The sequence below is a fragment of the Aplidium turbinatum genome, chromosome 5 (genome assembly GCF_918807975.1).
Source record: "Aplidium turbinatum chromosome 5, kaAplTurb1.1, whole genome shotgun sequence".
Taxonomy (NCBI): domain Eukaryota; kingdom Metazoa; phylum Chordata; class Ascidiacea; order Aplousobranchia; family Polyclinidae; genus Aplidium; species Aplidium turbinatum.
The window spans coordinates 424,501-447,682 of record NC_137476.1 but is presented as its reverse complement, the minus strand read 5'-3'; the positions used below and the strand labels follow the sequence as shown (position 1 = coordinate 447,682).

General features: G+C 38.3%; 1 protein-coding gene across 1 annotated transcript; it reads right to left on the bottom strand.

Moving 5' to 3' along the window:
* Positions 1–181: 181 nt before the first annotated feature.
* LOC145769894 (uncharacterized) lies at positions 182–23,182 on the bottom strand. Its single transcript, XM_082581435.1, has 7 exons — positions 23,001–23,182; positions 22,638–22,748; positions 4,369–4,428; positions 3,811–3,951; positions 3,242–3,352; positions 3,103–3,169; positions 182–341 (listed from the first exon to the last, which is right to left on the bottom strand). Exons 1-7 carry the CDS (start codon positions 23,106–23,108, stop codon positions 283–285), a joined length of 657 nt encoding a protein of 218 aa, XP_082437561.1. The 5' UTR covers positions 23,109–23,182; the 3' UTR covers positions 182–282.

Here is a 23,182-nt window from a genome sequence, read left to right as displayed (position 1 = left end):
AACGTTGTGGAAGGGATCACGTTTAACAATAATTTCCGCAATAATGAAACATTCGGTTTCTGCTGTGGTTGCCCACCCACAGATGATTCAGAACGTCCATGCAAACGTCCATGCACCATGCATGACGTCGTCTGCAAACGATTCAGCGCGTTTGATTACAAATACAAAAAAATAAGTGAAGCATTGGAAAATGGGAACTTTATTTACAAGAATAGAAGTCGTGATGCTTTACAAGAAACAAAGTCTGTGTGATGCGCGTTTCAACATGGGCGAGGCATCAATTTACAGAGGAGCGTATCCAGGAGGAGGATAGTCAGATCCTGGATACTTTGCAGGAGCAGCTGGAAAACAAAATTTGAAGTTTGTTGAAATAAAATTGTTTATCAAGAAATTAAAAGTCAAACTGTTCCACAAGGTGGCTTTATTTTGTCACAAAGTGAGAGAATTGTGATAAAAACAATGAATTGAAAACAAATCTTTGCCTGAAAAAAGATTTGCTGTCTGCCACCAAGCGAGCGATACGTCTGACGTTCTGAAAAATCTATTCCGGTGTCACTAATGCAACTTATAGTATTAGTGTATCACCAAGTAATCACCGAAACAGTGAAAGTTTACTTTCATAGTCTTTGTCACAATCAAGGTGCAATGCCTCGCGATGGCTTGCTTTGTATCTTCAACGAGCGTGTTGTTTTGGTTGTGGAATTCTGGTGCGATGTGTTATTATCAGTTATGACCTAAAGTAACCTCTGATGACGAAATCTGTATTATGTAACGTGTTTTCTACAACCTTCGGCCCTACGTGACATTCTAGAGACTTCTGTTGTTTACATCTCAATGCTACGTGACCGACGATGAGTTCGTGTGATGCAATACTACGTCACCTTCTCGAAGTTACTGGACTGAACAACCAACTATATAAATAGTGGTGTAGATTATTATTATGATTATTATGGTGGTTGTTATGAGTTGATTATGAGAGTTGTGCTATGAGTTGTGGATTGGTAGTTGATGCAGAATTAGAGTTATTTGAGAAGCCGTTCGTTAAAGTTCTTCAAGAAGTCAGATTATCATTTCGCTAGTAGAATTATTCGACATTTAATTGACTGCTTTTCGGTTTGACCCATTAAACTACGTCATTGAATCTTTCCAAGTCTTTTTCCTGGTAAGAGATAGAAAGAAATCGTGACAGTCTTCTTCCACATATTGTAGATTAGAAGCCTCACAGCTACCGTGGAAGCTACACCAATACGGTTAGAGAAACGCATAATGCTGTCGATGTGCTAGGCCTAATAGGTCACAAACAATAATAATAATAATAATAACAATCGTGTTTTTATTTGCTACCATTGCGATAACATACAGTACACTGCGATCACAGTTGCGATGCAACAGACGACAGGAAGCAGCGAAAGGGCATATAGTCTTCGAGTCAGCTGCTCCCCTTATTTTGGCTTGCCATTAAGTGTCTTCGCCGAAACACAGCCGCGTGCTCTGGAGCGATGTCGAATCAACGTCCTTTCGAACGTCGCGCAGACATTCTCACCACTCGGCCACGACAGCCAGATAAATTTTCATAGTTCTGTTCTCAGTGTGAGGTGTCTTGCTGGAGACGAGTTTGCTTCTTTATTCGGCTGCAATCCAGAAACAACTAAACTTTCGCTTTCTAATTCAAACTCGACGTGCGTCGTATCGGTTTAGTGGTTGCTGCCGTAATCACTAATCACCTCACCCCAGCTATTAGAACTTTCATACTAGTTTTGGAAGTCGGGAAGATATCAAAGTTGGATATGTTATTTTTAGAAAATGTGGCTTTTCAAAATAGTACGGTACTGACTAATTTATGGAAGTGCTGTCAGTCCAATTGTTAGTCAGAACTAATGCAAATCGTGGTGATTGGGAAAATTGGTCAAGTATCTCTCCAAAAACTAATCAAATGCAATTGTTTCATCTCGAAAAGCTTTGTCTGTTCAATCGATGATTTTGATCAGACGAATTTTGAATTTAAAGGGGTACTAAAGGAAAAACCTGACTTGGCGATTTTCCACGTTCTTTGTGTTTAACATGCTACCATAAAACGATTTTCAATAAAATTTTGCCCATTGCGGTCTGACCACCATTGTGGGCGTGCTTTTGTCAGAGCTTTCAAAATGAGATTGAGCCTGAGCAACGAAGCGTGCGACTGTGCAGTCTACGTCATAAAGGCTAGCAATCAACCGATCACGCAATAATTGCTACTGCGGGCGATTTGACTGTAGGCTATGTATGTATTTACATCAAAACAGCACATTTTAACATCAAAACAGCAGACAGTTTGCTCAAAACATCAGATTGGTAACGTGGCTTTTGTTATTGCTGGCCTTTATGACGTATTCTCGAGCAGTGTTTGCACGTTTTGGTCATTTTAAAAAAAATGAAAATAAATGAAACTCTGGACTTTGGGCCTTGCCAGCGCCATTGAAAACAAATTTTTTTCGGTAATTGTTTTTGAAATGTATTCTTGAATGTTCAGTTTACTCATTTTAATGCTTAATTCCGGTTTGAAATTTTCCTTTAGTATGCCTTTAAATGGAGTCAGGTACTTTTGGTCTATCTCCACAACCTTGTCTGGAACCGAACAATTAACTCCATTGTTTCCCATCTGGAAAACTCAATCCAACAGATAAAACATCGTCTGCTATGGTAAAACAACCTTTTCCACAAGCCACTCCTCAAGCTAAAGGACGAGATAAGTTTTAACAAAACAGAGCAACGAAATCCATGGCGAGACAAAGTGTTGCTTTCCCAGTCTATCAATCCATACGCGTAATTGATCAATTCAATGGAACAAACATTAATGAAGCATCTTCTATTGTTTTCATGTCCCTGCCTCCGTCATTTCATGGCTTAGTTTACGTCATGACGTCCATGCATTGCGATGACGTCACGATGTGACATTCTTACATGATGACGTGGTATCTAATGTTAGTTGCGAGCACTTGATGAAATTATTATTTCAAACCCCAAGTGTTTCCTCTTTTGGAAGCATTTACATTCGCTGTGAGCACAAAAGATGCAAATACCAAAACGTGAATAACTTTCGGCAAGAACTAAAATTGAGGTTACCTTGAGCTGGTGCAAAGTGCTGGGTGTTTCCCTGGGCAACGAGGATATGAGCTGGTTGGTTGGCGCCCTGAAAAACATTTCATTAGCAAAGTCGAGCATAGCAGTCGGCTAATACTGAAATATACACCACCCGCCTCACCTTGCAGCATCCAGGCAAGGCACAGCAGCAGTAGCTGGCGCTCACAATCAGCATGATGAAGGAGAGTCCACTGATGACGGATACCGCGGCGAAGAGGCCCCACAGTGTTGTCTGCAAGTGGGCAAGGTTAAATGACGTTGCATAGGAAGCGCTGCAGCATCAGTGAAACAACTCCACACAGAAAACAAGCCATCGGAAGACGGAAGTAGGATAGTGTTGTTTATCATCGATGCAATTGCAAATTATACACTCGACTGTCGAAAATAAAAAAATGCGATATCTCGATAACTAGCGAAGCGGTGCAATAAAAGAAGCATCATTAAAACCACCATGCTTTATCAATAATGAAAACGTTATTAGTATTGATCCTATTCAGTGAAACTTCAAAATAAATCTAGTTTTTCTGAAACTTGTGACTTTAGTGCAGGTTTGTAAACCTCGCGCATGAACAATCTCATTTACAATCAAAAGCAAGAAACAATTGATTGTCGCGTGTTCTTTGTCTAAAACTCTAAGTCTAAACAATGAAAAAGCTGAAGACGTTTCTTGGGATTGTCATACTGACTCACCGCGATTTGGGTGAAATACGCGCCATCTTCTTCCAGCACTTGGTAAGCAACATAGGACCCGTATGCCAGCAGCCCAGTCCATATTGTTTGCACTCCTGCTGATATCGCCCCAATGATGCTAAGTGTCATGTGGGTGTTGATCTGAAATGCAGAGTTGCTGTGGAAACTATTTACTTCTTTCAAACCTGAATCCTGATCAGTGAGTTCACCATAATTGCCATGGAAACCTGTCCAATACATTTGAAGGACAGGTGAAAAATTTTCGTTCATAATTTCAAGGATTGAACTAGGGAGTAGAAGAAATAAAATTGATTGATTTCTTTTACCTTTTCTACATGGAAGTCCATTCAAGGTCAAATGCTTCGAAACTCACTGTTAACGTTAATAATAATAATAATAATGATGATGATGATAATGATGGAAGAGACGTTCAACCTCAATATGCTCGTGGTATCTTAACCCTGGAGGCGTTGACTGGTAGCTTGGTTTGTAGACACCAGGACAACAAAGTAAATGAGAGACACCTTTCAAACGTATTAATGATGTTGGGCCACTTACAATGCATCTGGTAGTTGTTTTACTTCCAGCCGCGACTCCAAATCCTCCAGCAAGGATAAACTGAAAGCAACAAGATAAATGTCACCAAGGAGGAATGTCACTAGGAGGAATGTCACTAGGAGGAATGTCACCAGGAGGAATGTCACCAGGAGGAATGTCACCAGGAGGAATGTCACCAGGAGGAATGTCACCAGGAGGAATGTCACTAGGAGGAATGTCACCAGGAGGAATGTCACCAGGAGGAAGTTGTCATGTTTTCAATATTTACAAAACTAACCGAGATTTCAGTCTCCATTAAAACTATATTCCACCACAACGGATGCATTTTGTTTAGTTTAGCTACAGAGAAGTTAATTGCTTTTTTCATGCGTTACTGTTATGTTTTCAGAAGCGTTCCAAACAAGCATCTAACGTCAGATTTGCCAGTGAGCAAAAATTGAACTGAGCAAAACTTCTATTTAAGCAAACAGCAAAACTAGTCACGTGATTCGTGGTGCATATAGAGGTAAAGTTGCTGAATAATAAGTAGGCTGCTGTGAGGACTGTGACTAAAACAATGAAATCTAACAATGTGGCGTCAGCTTGTCCTATGATCGCGTTACCAAGTCATGTCACCAATACGCGGAAACGGGGCACGGGTAGAGATGTAAAAAACGTTTTTTTTTTGTTTTAAAAAAAAACGAGCTCGTTTTTTTGTTTTTTATCGTTTTTTTTTGTTTTTTATTTTTTTTTTGTTTTTTTTGTTTTTTTTTACCTATTTTGACATTAAATGTCACAATACGCAGCAATTAGGGTAAACTCATTGCAATAGCGTCTCTTTCAACAAAAAAAACAGTCTCACAACTCGTATAACTTATTTCAAATCAGACTATAATATTATGTGTGGTATATTTTTTCATTGCAATTTTGTAGATCTCAAGTCTCAACACACAAGCCATAAAGATTTCTCATCCTCTCAAATAGTAGTAACAGTGTCCTATGGTTGGCACATCTCAAGTATTGTCTGTAATTTGGTCCAGCCAGTTGTTAAATGCAGTACGGTACCACACTTGTGTGCAGTTTCGAAGCCACCTGGGATTTTGGTTAATAGGCACGTTAGCAGGGGCTCCGGACACTTCCTAAGAGTGGAGGGGTAATTTAAGCAGGGGCGGGAACGATGTTTTGACATCGACAGGGGGCTTATTGGATTAGTGCATCACATATACTTCTGGGAGGTCGCCCCCCAGATTCTCCTTCGCATTACTGAAAGCTTCAGTTTCTTATACAGCATCTCAAGGCGGCATGTTTCACGCCAAAGGCGCAAAATTTTTACCTTTCAGCACGATTTAAAATCGAAAAATTATTTCAACGAATCTAAAATCGCGAGCTAAAGCTCTTACACATTTGCCACACTTTTTGAGGTTTTTAGACAATTTTGACTGGAAGAGGGGACGTACGCAAAAATTCCTCTTTGTATTCTTCCTTGGCTCAAGTGCTCCAAACTTTACACTTCAGACGCTAAATGGTTAGATTTAAAACATCAAAAGCGTTAAGGTCAATGCTTTCTATTACTTCATTTACAATTGCATGAAATACAGCACGATAACCTGTGCCATAACATCCGCAGTGAAAGAAAAAGTTTCAGCATTTAGGGTCTAGGCCAGGGGCGTGCAACTGTTTATCGCAATGGGCCACAACGTACAATTATAATGCTGCTGAGGGCCAGTCTATCGAATAACACATGAATTTATATGAACAATTTATTAAATGGAAAAGTACACACAATCAAGTTACACATTGAGTTTCAGATATCTTGAAGCTCAGTTTTGCTCAATGTCTTTCTTGTAACCGTGAAATACCTCTTGCTGTTTGCTCAAAGACTTTTTCAACTGCTGCATTTTGTCAACCCGTAATTGACCCACAATGCTATCATAATTAGCAGAGTGTTTTGCACAGTAGTGTCGCTTGATATTCTACTCTTTCATTACTGCTATTGTGTATTGACAAATCAGGCAAACAACATCTTGATTGTGTTGAACAACGAAGTAATTTATACACCACTCATTGTTGAACTTCCGCCTTTCATAATCAACCTTCCTTTTCTTACTTGTAGACATTTTTACTATGCTAGAATAAATATTAATATATTCACCACACTGCACCCATAAAGTAAGTGTAAGATTTATGTTACTGAATCAGTGCCAGAAAAACAAGGCGGTTTTCTACAACGCTTGCTAATGACGCAACAATAATGCTAATGATGTAATCATGCTAAAAGTCAATAATGCTAATGATGACGTTACAAATAACAACATCCTCCGATCTAACAGTGAAAAGTACAGTATTTAAAAATAATGGGCTACTTGATGAAGAACGTGCGGGCCACGTAAATGGGTACCACGGGCCGTGCTCTGGCCCGCGGGCCGTATGTTGCACGCCTTTGGTCTAGGCCTACATTTAATTCAGAAAAAAATAAAATGAATGTTAAAATGCATTAACTTTTACAACAACCGAAAATATAAAGACATTAAACAGTGAACTGTAGTGGGTTTCGTTCGTGAGTGGTAAAAGCGAAAGTAAACAGTTTGTAGCAGTGAGAAACTATGACGTCACACATATTGTGATGCGTATATTTTTGACAGAATACATAATTTGGCGTTGTCTTGCGAGTCGAAGTTTCCAAGCAAAAACCTCAAAAGTTGTGCAACAAAATAAAAACATGAAAATAAAACACAAAAGTAAAAAATACATTAAAAATGAAATTTGTATCTCTACGTTAGTGGGGGGGGGGGGTAATTTAGCATTAGTTTAATCACCCCCGCCCCCCCCCCCCTAACGGAGCCCATGCATGTTAGGACCAGGTGGTCAGTGTCCTGTTTCTCTGCTTAACAAAGGCACTTTTGACCAGCACTCCACACCTTTTCCAGTACAACATCAAGAGGTTGTTCCAGTTGATGTGCTTTTGGTGCAAACTTGATGAAAATCAGACAAGCGGTTCTCGAGTTACAAATGAAATAACATTAGCCACTACGTGGCTTCGTAGATAAGGAGCAATAGAAAAACGGCAATATTTCAAGAACCGCTCAACATATTTGGATAATTTTTAACTCTACCTCCATGTTTTCTGGGGCGGGCTATCTGTTTATGAACACTAAAACAAGTTTTGGCTACTACTTTTTGAGATAAAAAGAAATTGACCTCTTGTCGTTACGCACCAACAAAACCATGATGGGTAACTTTAAAAAAAAATTTTCTTGGGTAGACAAAAGATTGATGAAAAGTTTGGCAAAAGCAGTGTAGTGCTAAAGTCCTAACTTTTAACCCAAATCACATTTAAATGTAGTGACAGGTGGAAACATTTTGATGTTTTTTATTTTCCTTGAAGATAAAGCTTTGGTAGAGAGTTTGCTTTGTTGAACCATAGAGAAATAAAACATAGTAACTTTAGCGGGTTTAGCATACTTTATTTTACATAAAATATAACATAATTAAATAAAATAAACTCAAACGTTTTCGACACGTACGTGTGTCCTCATCAGAAATTAAATCTGCAATACATAAAATGAAAAATCGTAAGATAAATTTGACTATGCACTGTAACTGTAACGACACTCTGGACTGAAAGCACAAACTGAACAAATGATACGAGAATGATTGCGAGTAAATTATGCGGTGGGAAACAGATCACGTGAGGTGTAGACTACAGGCATTGGACAAAACAATTAGAACACACACAAAAGGAACGATGAGCCACAGGCGAATAACTGCCGGTTGAGAGATGGATTGTTAGGTTTGATTCTTAAGGCTTCCATGATCTTAGTCTAAAAATCAGATCTGCCTCGACAGATGATTTTAAATTGGTCGATCGAGACATTGTCAGTGCACGTTTCACAAGAAGCGATGTGCTCTTTAATTGCACTTTTAGTTGTTAGGTTACAGTGCATAGTCAAATTTATCTTACGATTTTTCATTTTATGTATTGCAGATTTAATTCCTGATGAGGACACACGTACGTGTCGAAAACGTTTGAGTTTATTGTATTTAATTATGTTATATTTTGTGTGAAATAAAGTATGCTAATATAATTTGGGTAGAGAGGTAACTCTCTACCTCTACCCAATAATTATTTTTTTTTAAGTTACGCATCATGGTTTTATTGGTGTGTAACGACAAGAGGTCAATTTCCTTTTATCTCAAAAAGTAGCAGGCCTAGTTCCCAAATAAAAAGTTTTCATCTTTGATGTTTGTTTTATATCTTTATCCTGCATTGCGGGAATATGAGTAAAACTTTATACTTGTCAGGAAAAGTATTATGAAGCATTTATTCACTATGTGAACACTGAGCAGTGCTGAAAAACTCCACTTTAAAGGGAAAATTTCTTCATTCAGGGTTGGTAGCAGGGCCTGATTAAGGCTCACGGGGGCCCGAGGCACAGCTAAGTTTAGGGGCCCCTATTGGCAATCGCTTTCGATGCAAAGCAGGAGTGCTCAACTGTTACTGCAAAATCGTTACACAATTTGAAATTGTTACTCAAAAATAACAAGTGTGCACACACTGGCACAACAACTTTCCCTACCTACGCCTACGGTAGGGGAAAGTGCTATAAAGTGGACCGACTGATAATTTGGACCACTGCTGTTTTTTCAATGACTGAAGTAAATAATTTCATGGTTTGTGAACAGCTTGAATTAATCTTTCTTACTGACCTAGTTTTTACTATTTCAGAAATTCAGATTCAAAGGATTGAGCTGGTTCTTTGTTGTTGCTAGAGGTTTTGTGTTTTAGGGGTCTGCGATGTTATTTTGCTGGTCTAAACTATTGAGAATTTTTCAACTATTGCTACAGTTACAAAAGATTATACAAAAGTAATCTGCAGGAGAGGCATTACTAATGACTATCTGCCAAAATCTTGAAGAAATGTCCACTGTTTAATTCTAAATGACACCAAGCAACATAAGATTATGCTAACTGTAATATGGACCACATAACTGTATGGTAATATGGACCAGTGGTCCAAGACTCCAGGTTATGGTCAATTGGTAGAAATTTGTTTCTCAGTAATGAAGACAGGCACAGTAATGAAGTTCCATGAGATTTATGCATTTTTTTCAAACTTTCTAGAGTGCATCATAAAATATATTTGTAACTTGCTTTCTTATAGTGATAAAAGCTACTACCAGTAATTTGCATAACCACTTTGATATTATAAACAATTTGATTAAGTTCTGACGACATGTCTAAGCATGGAAAGTGGATTTTAAATGGATTTAAAAAAGCAGGAATTTACCCCATTAATCCTCTTGTATTTGATGAAAGTGGTTTTCACTCAGCACTCAGCTGAAGTTACTGACTAGCCTCATGAAGTAGACACCTTTCCAAACAATGTATCACCACTGATAATTGATGATCAAGATATGTCTACTCAAGATGCAATTTCTCGAAACATTTCACCTTTGTCACAAGATGTGGTAAACATGGAGAAAGTGGCAAAAAATTCTATCATGTCAACAGAATTAAATGCTGGAACTTTAGCTGATGCACCGTATGAATCAATCACACAAGCACCAGGACCATCGTCATTGAGTGTTAAGAACTTACAACCTTGTTCAGTTAGCATTTCATGCAGGGTATCTGTCGAGGACATAAGCCCACTTCCAAAACAAGTTACCGTACGAAGGGAAGAAAACGTAGAAAAACTACAAAGGCTACTGTGTTGACAGGTACGCTACATAAACATAAAATCAAGTTTACAGAAAAAGCTAAACCAGCAAAACAAGTGAGAAAAGGCTTTAACCTTTAAGTCTTCAAAAAAGAGAGTTATTCCAAGCAATGCTGCTTCTGCATGCACTTGTCTTGTGTGTGACGAGTCCACTGGTGAGGATTGGATTCAGTGTTGTCAGTGCAAGAAATTGGCCCATGAAAGTTGTGCTGATATATCAAATGCTCATTTTTACTATTGTGACAACTGTGCTAACGATCAATGATTTGAAACATTTTTGAGATGACTATCATGAACGTTTCAGACTATTTCTATTTATTGAGTGTTTGTGTTCTATTTCATGCCTTTGAAGTTTGACTTCCTTGATATATTTACTTTCACATGATGATGACAACGGTCCATATTACAGTATGGTGGTCCATATTATGAAACAGGGCGGTCCATTTTAGAAACTGAGTTGATAATATGGACCACTATATAAAAAAAATAATAATGTAGTTTTCTTTGTTTGTGTTATGTTTTTTTGATTGGAATTGTTTTTACAAACCAACTAGCCTGTAACTAATCAAATAAAGTTAGTTGCACCCCAATGTTGTTGATCTTTTTAAAAATATTAAGATTTTTCGTTAGGTGGTCCAAATTATAGTACTTTTCCTACTAATGTAAAAAAAATGGGGGCCCCCAAAGCCAAGGGGCCTGAGGCCTGTGCCTCGTGTGCCTCATGGTTAATCGGGCCCTGGTTGGTAGTTACTAGCAATAGTCAACATGGGTGGTGGGCATTTGAAAGGAACATTAACCTAAACCTTTTCTGACAAATGCACTTACTTTTAACAGCTAAAAATATCAGTAATAAGATCTCTTGCATTATGTCATAAATGATCTGCAAGAAGCATCAATGACAAAGTATCTAAGACCTTACGACACACGAAAGGAATACTTCTATTTCAACATTTATAAAGCATTATACAATTATACATCGTTGTTAAATGTTAAGCTATCAGTTAAAAAACATGTTTAAAGGCATATTCAATGAAATTTTCAAACTGGAATTAAGCATTAAAATGCGTAAACTGAACACTCAAGAATACATTTTTAAAAAAATTACCGAAAAAAAATGGTTTTCAATGACGCTGGCAAGGCCCAAAGTCCAATGTTTTATTTATTTTTTTCAAAATGATCAAAAAGTGGAAACACTGCTAGAGTATACGTCATAAATGCCAAGAGCTCCAGCAATACCAAAAGTCTTTTCGCGCTCTGGGTTGCAAAGTTCGGACGTGTTGCGTTCAAAGGAGTTTAGCAGGATAGTTTTACACGTCTTTTAAGTTTCTAGGATATTTCTTTGAGTAATAGTAGCAATGTTACTAGAAAGGTGAGGTACGGTAGTGTATAAATCTAGTAGCATTGCTAAAAATTAAATGTCCATAAAATCAATATTGCATCATAGTTTGACTATTGTAGAAACAATATTGCATCATAGCAAATACTATGCCTGACTTTTGTGTTGTGCTTGGCTGTGACACGACAGCATTGCATAAAGTTAGTATGTTTGGGTTTCCCAAAGACAGTACACAAAAAAAGGAAATGGAATAAATTTGTCAACACCACAACTTGTCATTGGAGTGGACCAAAACCACACCACAGAATTTGTAGTCTGCATTTTCAAGAAGCAGACTTTAAAAATTTTCTTCAATTCCAAATGGGATATGCCAAAAGACTTGACTTGAAACCCGGTGCATGTCCATCTTAAATCTTTCCTTCTCCACCAGAAACTAGTGCAACAGTTGAAAGATCACATTTGACTTCTTCCTGGCGACCAGCTTATAGAAGACGCCAAGTTAATGAAGTAATGTTGATTTTATGGTTTATTGTATTTATTTAGAATTACAGAATTAGGTTTTGATAACCTGTACGGTACCCCAGGGCCTAATTTACAACAAGGCCATTAACCTAGTGCAGCTGTTCCCAACATGTGAGTCGCGACCCCAACTGGGGTCACCTGACAATTTGCCTGGGGCACCTGAGGCCTTCTGAAAAGTTTAGAATTTCATTAGTTAGAAAACTTTGCCACAAGAATTCCAAGATACAATGAAAAGCGTAAGTGTCGTGAATTTTGTAAAAGCTAGTGTTTTAAACAGCCGCCTATTTTCAAAAGTTTGCAGTGAATTGGATACATCCAATAATGTTTTGTTATTTCACACTAGTGTGAGATGGTTATCCAGAGGCAAAGTTTGGAAACGTGTTTTTGATCTTCGTGATGAATTAGAAACATTTTTTAATCAAAAATCTAAACCACAGTTTGAAGCACTTTTCGGCGACAAAAACCAACTTCACAAAATTGCTTGGTGTCAAATTCGTATGTTTACTTGTCATTCTGTACATTAGGCTGGCGCAAAATCTCGAAAAAAAAATTTTTTTCTTTTAAATCTTTCGTCAGTTTGGAATATTGTTCCTTTTGGTAAATGTACCTCCTACACCAAATTTCACAAAAAAATATTAACGTTTGACCCTGGTTCACTTGGTTTGAATTTTTTCAAAATATCGAATTTTCGCTTATCCCTGAAACTGCTCACCCGCTATTTTCTAATGCACTCTAGCATCTTAATGGACACAATAAGAGGCAGTAACACAAACTTGTAGCAAGCAAAATGGTTTAATTAGCAACTCCATGAACACTGACACATGTATTACTCTCAAAATGTCGAATTCTACCACACTTCAGACATGATTTTCTTTGCGCACTCTTCACGTAATAAATATCTACTGCTTTCAGTTTCTTGAATCATCTGACGATGCTTATCGATTTTCACAGGCCAACAAAACTTTTTTTTATATAAAGACATGTGAGAGTCATTTTAAGGTATTTCGAGGCCCCTGATTCTAAAAATGCACTAAGTTTTCTCGAATTGGCTCTAGATTTTGAGTTACAGCAAAAATATTTTTTTTGCAATTTTGAGCCCCTATAGATTTAACGTCGTGTTGTTTACTACATAGACAAAACTGGAAGTAATTCCAGGCACATTTCTGAGTTGTGTAAACGCTATTTGGAACCAATCACGCTGATTACAACCCAAACAAACAGCTATTTAACGTTTACTGGCCTAGTAACAATCAAAATATGATGTGAAGCAAGCCTGAGGATACAAGATGTAGAATATATAACTTGCGTTTTGCATTAATATATTTGTTGATTTCAACAGTCTCAGACTTACTAAGTAAGCTACTAAGTACAAACAAAATGCATACATTGTTTTGCTTAACAAACTAGACAAATAAACAAAACAAAGCTATCGATGAACAAACGCAACTCTTTATTATGATTGGCCTACTGAGCAACACCCATCAAGGTTTGAAGGCCATTTATATAATTACAGAATACAAAGTTATGTTCTTCAGTAAAGTAGCTGCTTAGAATTTTATCCTTGCTGCGGAAAAACGTAATCTTGGCCTTGGAGTCAAGAATGTCATGTTTATCGAGATGAGGAGCCAAGATTGCAGCTACCACTTTTGATAACTAAATCTTTAACTACTACAGTAGGTGGTAGAAATGGTTTTGAGAAAAAAACTTGACCTTGCTCCAAAACATTACTGAAGGTATTGAGGTTACTCTCAGTCATGCCCGTTTTCCTATTGTTTCAAGCAAATCACCACTTGAAACTAGAGAGGGCAAACAAAAAACAGAAATAGCAACATCCATGCAATGACTGCCTTGCACACTCCATGTAAACATGATGTTCCGACTTCCTTCGAACATCCTCACCATGCAGAAGTATCAATTTTCATGGTGATTCCACGGCTCTCTTTATGCCATGGCACTCTGAACTTTTTAGCCTTGAGCCCATCAGAAACGGGTTTGAGTGCAATGTTTGCATACTTTAGGAGGAACCCAGGACTTATCTTGATCACCCAGCTTCATGTCAAAGTAATAATAATAATGCTTGTTTTCATATAGCGCTGTATCTATCGCAGAATGTGTTGGTCCTCTGCGTTGCCTCATGCAGCAAAATATATCTGGGTTGTTTGTACAGCATCCTACTTGTCAAAGGCATATTTTATTAGCCTATATGCCATTTATTTAGGCTATAGACCAGAAAAAAATTCTTGCAGCAAAGACTTGGCCTTAGCAAAGGCTTGGAATAAAACTTCGTTTGTACAAGTATGCATTTCAGTAGGCCTACCTTTTCAATATAAAGCTGCATTCATAAACACATGACTTTCGGGATATTTTTCTTGTGATGTAGGCGTACTGATTCACAACTGTTTTCATTGAGTATTTATGTCTCCCTTGCGTTAAACACAGTTCATTTCAACCTTTGCTTGCGTTTTAAACTTTCGTGCAATATGAACCAATTGAACTAGACAAGTGCAATTATGACATCATAATGGTAAACAGGGCTGAAAATAAGTAATTTGCTAATTGAACGCTTTGGAGAAACGATTTCAAAAATAGTTTCATTGTCGAATATCTCGAAAACTAGAGACAACTTGAAAAAACTAAGTGCATTTTCGGAATGAGGGACCCTGAAATACTCTAAAAGACTCTCATCTTTTGTGCCAAAATTTTTTTGTTGGTCTATGTCAGTGGTTCTCAAACTTTTTCAGCTTGCGGCGCACTAAGACAATAAAAAAAACTTTGCGGCACACTTACTACAAAAGCAAAATTGTTGTAAAAAATTTTATTCTGCAAATTTTAATGCGATGGGTGTGCCTGTTTTTGGGAACAAATAAGATTGAAACGAGGTTCCGTCGTTGCCAAGCACACCCGCATTTCGTCGTCAATTCCAAGAAGTCTCTCACGTTTTTTTCTTTTAATTTTTGTCTGAGCAGAAAATCCGTATTCACTGAACCATGAAGATGCAAATGGCAAGATTATTCTGATGGCTTATAATATCAACAGTTATCTATAATATATAATATTAATATAACTATAATATTATCAGTTATCTAATGGATAAGTGCACATTCAAGTCAGCATGCTTGCCTGCATGCCTATTTGTAATACAAATAGCTTATTTTACAAAATTCTCAAAAGTTCTGCGGCACACCTGAGAATCTCTCACGGCACACTAGTGTGCCGCGGCGCACAGTTTGAGAAACACTGGTCTATGTTATAGATTCACTGACCGCGAAAAGGCTGTAAAATCATCTAAAATGACACTAAAAGCATGCACTATTAGTGACTCTCAGACTTGGAGTAGGGTGAAGATGTTCCACGTGTAAGTTAACAGGGGAAGTGACGTCAAAGTCACGTGGTCAAATTTTGAGAAATCCTCTCTTCAGATACTGCTAAACCATTTCGAAATTTACTAATTTTTCAGAAAAATTCAGAATTTCTCCTTGGGTGAACCAGGGTCAAAGGTCAAAACCCAACAAAAATTTTCGGTTTACAAATATCAGTGAGCAAAATGGAACATTATTCCAAACTGACAAAAATTTTAAAGAACATCAAGGAAAATGAGCCACCCTACTGTACATGTTTGCGCCAGCAGCAAAAAATAAAATTGAATGAATTCAATTCACTTTAGGCCTATAACATCATTAAAAACAGAGTGAAACGGTTCACCAGGCATTTGATAATTAAAGTAACTTGCGTTCTTCTGGTGACTATAGGCTACTAGGTTACCAGAAGACCGCAACCTGGTATGGTAGCCTATAGTCACCAGAAGAACGCAAGTTAATTTAATTATAACATCATTATTGTATGCGTGGTTTATACAGTTGTCAATTTTTAGGTGCTTTAGGTTACTATAAATTTTTTGTGTCATATTGGAGAATTTTTGAATCTTGGTTTCCAATACGAAGAGGAAGATAGTACGGTGGTTGAAGAAGTAAGTGATGATAAAGAAGAAAGTACGCTGGAACCTAAACCCTATCGTTTTGAGCCTGAGTACACAGAGGCAGAGATCAATCAGCTTTACCTTGCTGATGTGACTGACGCTTCTCAGCAGGAGGATCGAGTGGGAAACACTGATTGGTAAGCAAATTTAGATATTTGACATCATATACTGCATTCGTTTAGCTTTACTTAACATAAAATAATTAAATCACTGACCGTACCAGGATAAGTGCTTAGCTTTGCATTGCATTTCCCTATGGGTTTGTAAGGCCTTGAACCTACAACACGTTGAAAACAACTTTACAAATGCAACTGAAATTATAAGAAAATGAAATCTTAACGCTCTTAAGTTTACCTTGCCTAATACTAATTATATTGCAAAGTTGAATTTTCCCGTCCCGGTAGCCTATGCAATGAATTATTATATACTAGGGCAATTATTCTTTGGCTTAAAAATTGAAACTTTTGACAAATTTTGACGTATGAAGAACTCAAGTAGTTAAATTACCCATCATTGTACAAAATGCTGTACAACACAGCTGCCGCAAAACGACCTATCAAAAATTTATTCACCTAATAATTTCACCTAATGGCGTATGATTCACAATAAGTAGACAATGGGCCATTTACACCAGTATAAAGTAAGCTAAAAAGGCAAATGTGATCCCATACTTGATTCAAGTGTTGGGTATGAGAAGATAGGTACTCATTGTACTAAGCCTTTGGCACTAAGGAACGTAAGGTGGCCAGTTCCTTTCTCTCGGCCGCCTTTCCTGCAGCAATTATGCCCACCCAATTTATTACACCCTAGCTAGATGTGAGCGATGCTTTCAACAACCAGCTTAAGCCGGGAGTCGAGCCAGGTTTGGTTGGTTTTGAATCTTTATCCTCGGACTAACAAAGCCTTGATAGGTTATTCCTGGTAGTTTCGCATACTTGTACATGTAGAGGGTCTGCTACTATTCGGTGAGTCCAATTCTTATCCGTTACACCATCCCTCTGCGCCAAAGTAGGCTACAAGGTGTAAAATGAAAAAAATTCACTGACAGTGCAACCTCTACGTCACCACGACAATGCAGTTTGTAAATAATTTTGACTTTGTGAACAATTTTTGATCTAACGCTACAATTTTGATGAATTTTTTGGACAAGTGAAAAAGTAATCACCCTAATTATTACCAATTTTATATCAACAGGTGTTCATGTTGTCACTGTGTGGCAATGGATGAGCAATCGGTAGCGTCGGTAGCGGTAGGTATCGTCCGCCCCGATAGCTCAGTGGTTACGCGCCGGGCTCAAGATCACACGGCGCTGGTTCGACTCTCGGGGTGTGCGCTTGAGCAACGCATTTCAGGACTGCTCTCCATTCAGCGGCACCTAGTGAATGGAATAATTTCTCGGCAACAAGACTTCAACAATCGGAAAACTTCACTCTGCCAATCTCGGTAACCGGCCCTGCGTCAAGTGCCTCTACAAGTATGCGAACAAGTACCAGGAATAACCTATCAAGGCTTTGTCAGTCCGAGGATAAAGATTCAAAACCAAACCAAACCAAACCAACATCAAGCTTTGTGCTACTGTGAGATAGATACAGCACGGATGAAAGACATGCTAGATGGACAATTGGACATGCATGATTACATTTACTCTGCTTGTTTGTTAATATATGGCTCTGTTGAAACAAAATAAATTGACTTGACTTGCTAATTGCTATTGCCTTATTTGTTTCCAAGTTATCAATTCCGTTCAGTAAAAATAAAGTAAAAAAGATTTTTTTTAGGTTAAATTAAAATGGCCTTAGTAATATGTAAGTCTGCACCTAGTGAAAAATGCACTAAACTATGAAAAGCAATTCACTGTCCTGTTAAATCTACATAAAATCGCTCATTTTGTTGGTCCAAGAAATGTAGCCTATGTGATCAGACGAGCGTGAATTTACACAGCAGCCTATGTAGATTTGGTTGGTTGTGTAAAATCATGTGTATGCCATTTCTTTGAATGCAATATTTGAACTAGACAAAACATTATTTCATTCTCCAAGTATAAAAACCACCGCTTGTAATCATAGAACCTCAGGTTAATGAGAGAATACCATACAGTTAAATCGCCCGCAGTAAGAAATATTGCTCGATCAGCTTTTATGACGTAGGCCGTACAGTCGCACGCTTCGCTGCTCACGCAAATTCCCGTTTTGACAGCTCAGACAAAACCACGCGCGCATTGGTGGTCAGACCGCACTGGGGCAAAATTTTATTGAAAATCGTTTTATGGTAGCCTATTAAACACAAAGAACATGGAAAGTCGCCAAGTCAGGCTTTTCCTTTAATACCCCTTTAAACAAGCTATTGGCAATAGCTTGCATTAGTAAACTACCACAAACAAGGTAATGTGTGTTCTAAACTGGGTTTTTTTTTCGCTGACACTTTTCGGTCATTTGTCCGAAATGACTTGAAAAAGTTCGGTCATTTTTTATTTATTTCGGTCATTTTTTCTGATGAAAATATTTCCTTTCAAGTAGCTGATACAAACCAAAATTTGCACTTCCTGACTAGCTACAACATAGGCGCCAACTTTTTATGCTGTATTGATACATAAAACAATAGATGAACTAGCGATCGGCAGCAGGACAACATTTTTTGAATGCAAACCGCAACAGCTTCGCGATAAATAATCACTAGAACGAGTAGGATGCTACAATTCCACACCAGACAAAATGTGTCATTTTTACATTGATTTAACGTCTGCAGACGTTGAATCAATGTAAAAATGACTGATTTTGCTGCCTGCAACATAGCAAAAATCTACCATTTTGTGTCGATTCAATGTCATCAGATGTTGAATGCACCCAAAAACAACATGTTTAGCTTTATGCGCTTGCAAACAGACTCGATGTTGCTTTCGAAAGTCGAAACCTCTACAGTGAATTGTCGCGGCAGTGAATCGCTCGCTGTGAAAATGAAACCGATAGCTCAATTGGTTAGATTGGTCCGCCCCGATAGCTCAATTGGTTAGCGCGTCACTTCTGGAACGAAGAAGCTTCAAGATCAAGTGGCGCTGGTTCGACTCTCGAGGTGTGCGCTTGAGCAACGCACGTTAAGGACTGCTCTCCATTCAGCGGCATCTAATGGATGGAATAGTTCCCCGGCAACAAGACTTCAGCAATCGGAAACTTCATTCTGTCAATCTCGGTGACCGGGCCTGCGTCAGTGATTCAAAGCCTCTACAAGTATGCGAAACTGCCAGGATTAAGCTCTGCAAGAAGCTTTCCCAGTCCGAGGATAAAGATTCAATCAATCAATCAACTTGAAGTCTCGGCACGACGTAACCACCAACCAACGCAACAAGGGCTAGTACAAACCGCATTGCGCACATGTGGAATAATCAGGGTAATAATCAACGCAACAACCTACTCGCGCAAACTGCATGGCACACGCACGACCTAGAGCTCGACCGATATCACTTTTTCAGGCCGATACCGATATTTATGAAATTTTTAGGCCGATACCGATATATATCAGCTACGAAAAATGTGTTACCAACAAAGTTATTAAGCAACAAACCAGTCCAAGAAAGTTTATGCATTAGTTGCTGCAATGGAAAAATGATTCTCAACACTAATCACAAAAAAAACAATAAAACAAAAAAGAAACAACCCGGCCTCGAAATTCGTTTTTGCTGACGGCGGACAAACGTGTCCGGTCTGAATTCTTCGCCATTTGAGAGCTATGGCTATGGTTTGGAAGGCTTTTTAAAATTTCAGTAAAGGCTTTCATCAGACCAACGAGGTGCGCTTGGAAAGTCAAAGCGCCGTGTAGCTGCAACACGCCGCATAACTGATTAACTTCCACCGAACGAAGTCGTGTGGGTTTTTGCGTCACAATGCTCTGGGCACGAGTCGGAAAACTTCTACACTACCGCTACTACTTTCTGCTGTGCAAAGTTTCACTGGGCATTTTTCTTTAGGTATATTTTTGCGTGTTATGTTCCGAGCGAAAGTAAATTTTCCATGGGCCTTTTCTTTCTTGCTGCAATACCAAAACTTAACAAAATTTGCTTCATCTTGCTGTAATAGCCTACTCGACTCGTATAATCTAATTTTGTAATCAACCTTGCCTTATCAATATTACTCGGAGATCAAAGCCGGACATTGTGACGTAAGACTTGAACTAAGTTGCGCGTGCTCCCATCGATTCTTAGCGAAGAATTCACCTTTGTTGCGCTGATTCAATGTCATCAATCGTTGAAGCAACGTAAAACTCGAAAGTTTTCCTGCTTGAATGGAAGCTAAGGGATACAGTATTAACATTTTCTAGATGCGCGCACTAAAATGGGCGGGAAATTATATTCTCGCAACAATTGTTCGTGCTATGCAAGCACATTTGAGCAACTTGTGTTTCTTCTAAAGGCATGTATGGCTGGTTTTGAGTGTGCTTTTGCTGACCGATGTTTATCGGCAAAAAATAGCCGATACAATATATCGGCTACACCTGATATCGGCCGATACATATCGGCTGACCGATATATCGGTCGAGCTCTAATGCGACTGTTGCCATAGAAACCTGATCAAAGGCGGGAATATGCGCATCTTTTGTTTCATCTGCAACACGAAAACAGGTCAATCATAAAGTTGAAAGCAGGTCAGTCATAAGTTGCGATATTGTAGTGAAAAGGGAGCAATGTCAAGTCGAAAACTTAATCAACCGTCTCTCCGTAACTATTTTTCAAGGGCTGTTTGCGGATGTCACCAACTTTTAAATTTATTCAAGGTGACGTGCTGTTGAATTGATGTAAACATGAATGATTTTACTTTCAACAGGTATATATGTTTTCAAGCGTCTAATCAAGTTAGTATTTGCATTCCATTTACAGTGTACCTCTTAGTAAACCTTTTCGTCTCTTGTTTCATGGTAATAAATCTAATTCGTTGCTAAACTTTATGTTGTGCTTAGCTTAAAGAGTCGCAGTCCATCAACCGCTAGCCTACGCAGACGCATGGCATGTGTTTGCTTAACCGAAGAGGTCCAGTTTTGTTTATAATAATTAACGGTAGGTCGAACGTAGCGATAACTCCGAGTGTGGCAATAAAAGCAATCCTAGTGTGACGACATAATTATGTCATCCATCTGCGTGACATTTTTCTGAATTTACGTTGCTGCTGATGAAACACGCTTTCGTCCCCACGGCCAAAAAAATAGTTAGGTGCCTATGAGCTACAACATTAAGTTTCGCTGAGAAACGTTGTCGTGTTTTGTCTGAGAAAACTTTCTTCAACGTTCATCAGCGAAACTCAACCTTGCAACACCCGATTTGACTATATATTTTTCGGACATTTTGACCGAATTGACTATATTTTTTTCGGACATTTTGCTAAAAAATCGGTCAATGACTGATAAATGACCGAAAAAAAACCCAGGTTCTAAATGTTGCCATCTTGTTTTTTCCAAAATTTCGTCAACCCATTGAGTGTGTACAAGAATAACCAGTACCATACCAGTATACTAACATTGTAGGCTAGCTAACTTCCATAAAAGGAAAAATAAATTAACTCATCTACATTATGTCATGTATCAAATTGCATTAATTCAATGTTTGTCAGGTCTACTGCCACAAACATGCCTGAGAATGAAGAAGAAAGCAAAACAACGTAGGACTATGTAAAAAATCTTTGCTGCCAAGCACAAACACTTAGGAATTTCAGCTCACCAATAAAACCATTCTTACTAGTTTAATGTTTTTCAAGAGCACTATAATGAAACTAAGCGGCAAATTGTGAAAAATTTACAACTTTTCCAGAAAAATATGAAAAAAAAACAAAAAACGCGTGTTTTTTTGGCCCAATTTTTTTTTGAAAAAAAACACGTTTTTAAAAAAAAAGACGGGTCGTTTTTTTTGCATTTACAACTCTAGGCACGGGCTATTACATTGTATTGGGGTCATGATGAATCATGATATGCTGGTTCTTCTTATCTTACTGTGTTACTTTACTATGTTGCTGAGGGTGCGCCTGTTGCCACCCTACGGCCAGGGGGTACTACGGTGACAGAGATCAACGCAAATCATTAATTTATGTCAGCTGTGACTTTCAACCGGGCCACGTCGGCTGTGACTGTCAGCCCGGGCCTCACGTCCATAATTTCTCTCCGTCATCATTTTTCTCTTATTTGCAGACACAGCATCAGCACATGAAGATGCATCAGAGCCAATAACTGTTCGAGATCATTGCACTAGTTGTTGGCTTCCAGTGCGACAAACGCAGCACTCAATGTGACAACATAACAAACAAATACAGCTGACAGACTCGTAGCAGTTCAAAATAGGAAGCACAGAAGTTTTAATAAAAGCGACTTGTTCAAGATGTGGTGATCATTCCAAGTGTCATTCCACTATCACAGCACTAAAACCACTTATGTCATAATAGACATTGTGATGCAACGAATTAATGAATTATTCGACTTTTTAATGCCTATACTGCTTGAGCGATGGAGCGATAGCATGTCACTTTAATCTTGATCGTTTTGTTGCATTTCACTTATTAAGTTGCCACATACTGTTATCACCTGGACTTAACTTTCAGATGAGTAGGCAAGTACAACATAAAGTAAGTTTTCGTTTACTCACCAATGACAGTATTTGCCACCTACCGTCACCACGACGGTGTTTTTCAAATAGTAATAAAACAACATTTACTTCCGCAAAAATATTTCTAAAATATCAACTATAAACTTGGTGGGGACTTACCCATACTCCCCCCCACACTCCAACGCCATTAGTGCTCTGCCCTGCTTGCAAGACGACCACTGCTGCTATGCCGATACCCAATGACAGAACACCAAGCACTATTTCAGCAATCTGAAGTGAAATCAAACTTATGGTAAATTTGTATACAAAGATCACAGTTTGGCTTGGTCCTGAGACTTCTATTTGGTTTGGTTTTGAGACTTCTTTTGAAGCATCATAACTTCAGACAAGTTCATATCTTAGTTAGCACAAAAATTGTCTTCTGTAGCTCCCCCGGGTAACCGGGCAAATATTGTTCAGGTAAAAGCATATTATAGATCTTTAGCCTTGAAAAGTCAAACAAGAAAGTTAATGTGCACCTACCCCAAGTTTGCGGACGGTGTCCAGATGCTTCCTCTCACATTGAGGAGGACCAGGGTAGACAGTCTGATGTTGAATCGTCGTCGTTGTGAACGTTTCCTGGTTGTTCATCTTGAAGATCTCACACTAGCCAAATCAGTTAAGAAATACTATTGATAATAATTATATCTATATATTTTTTGAAA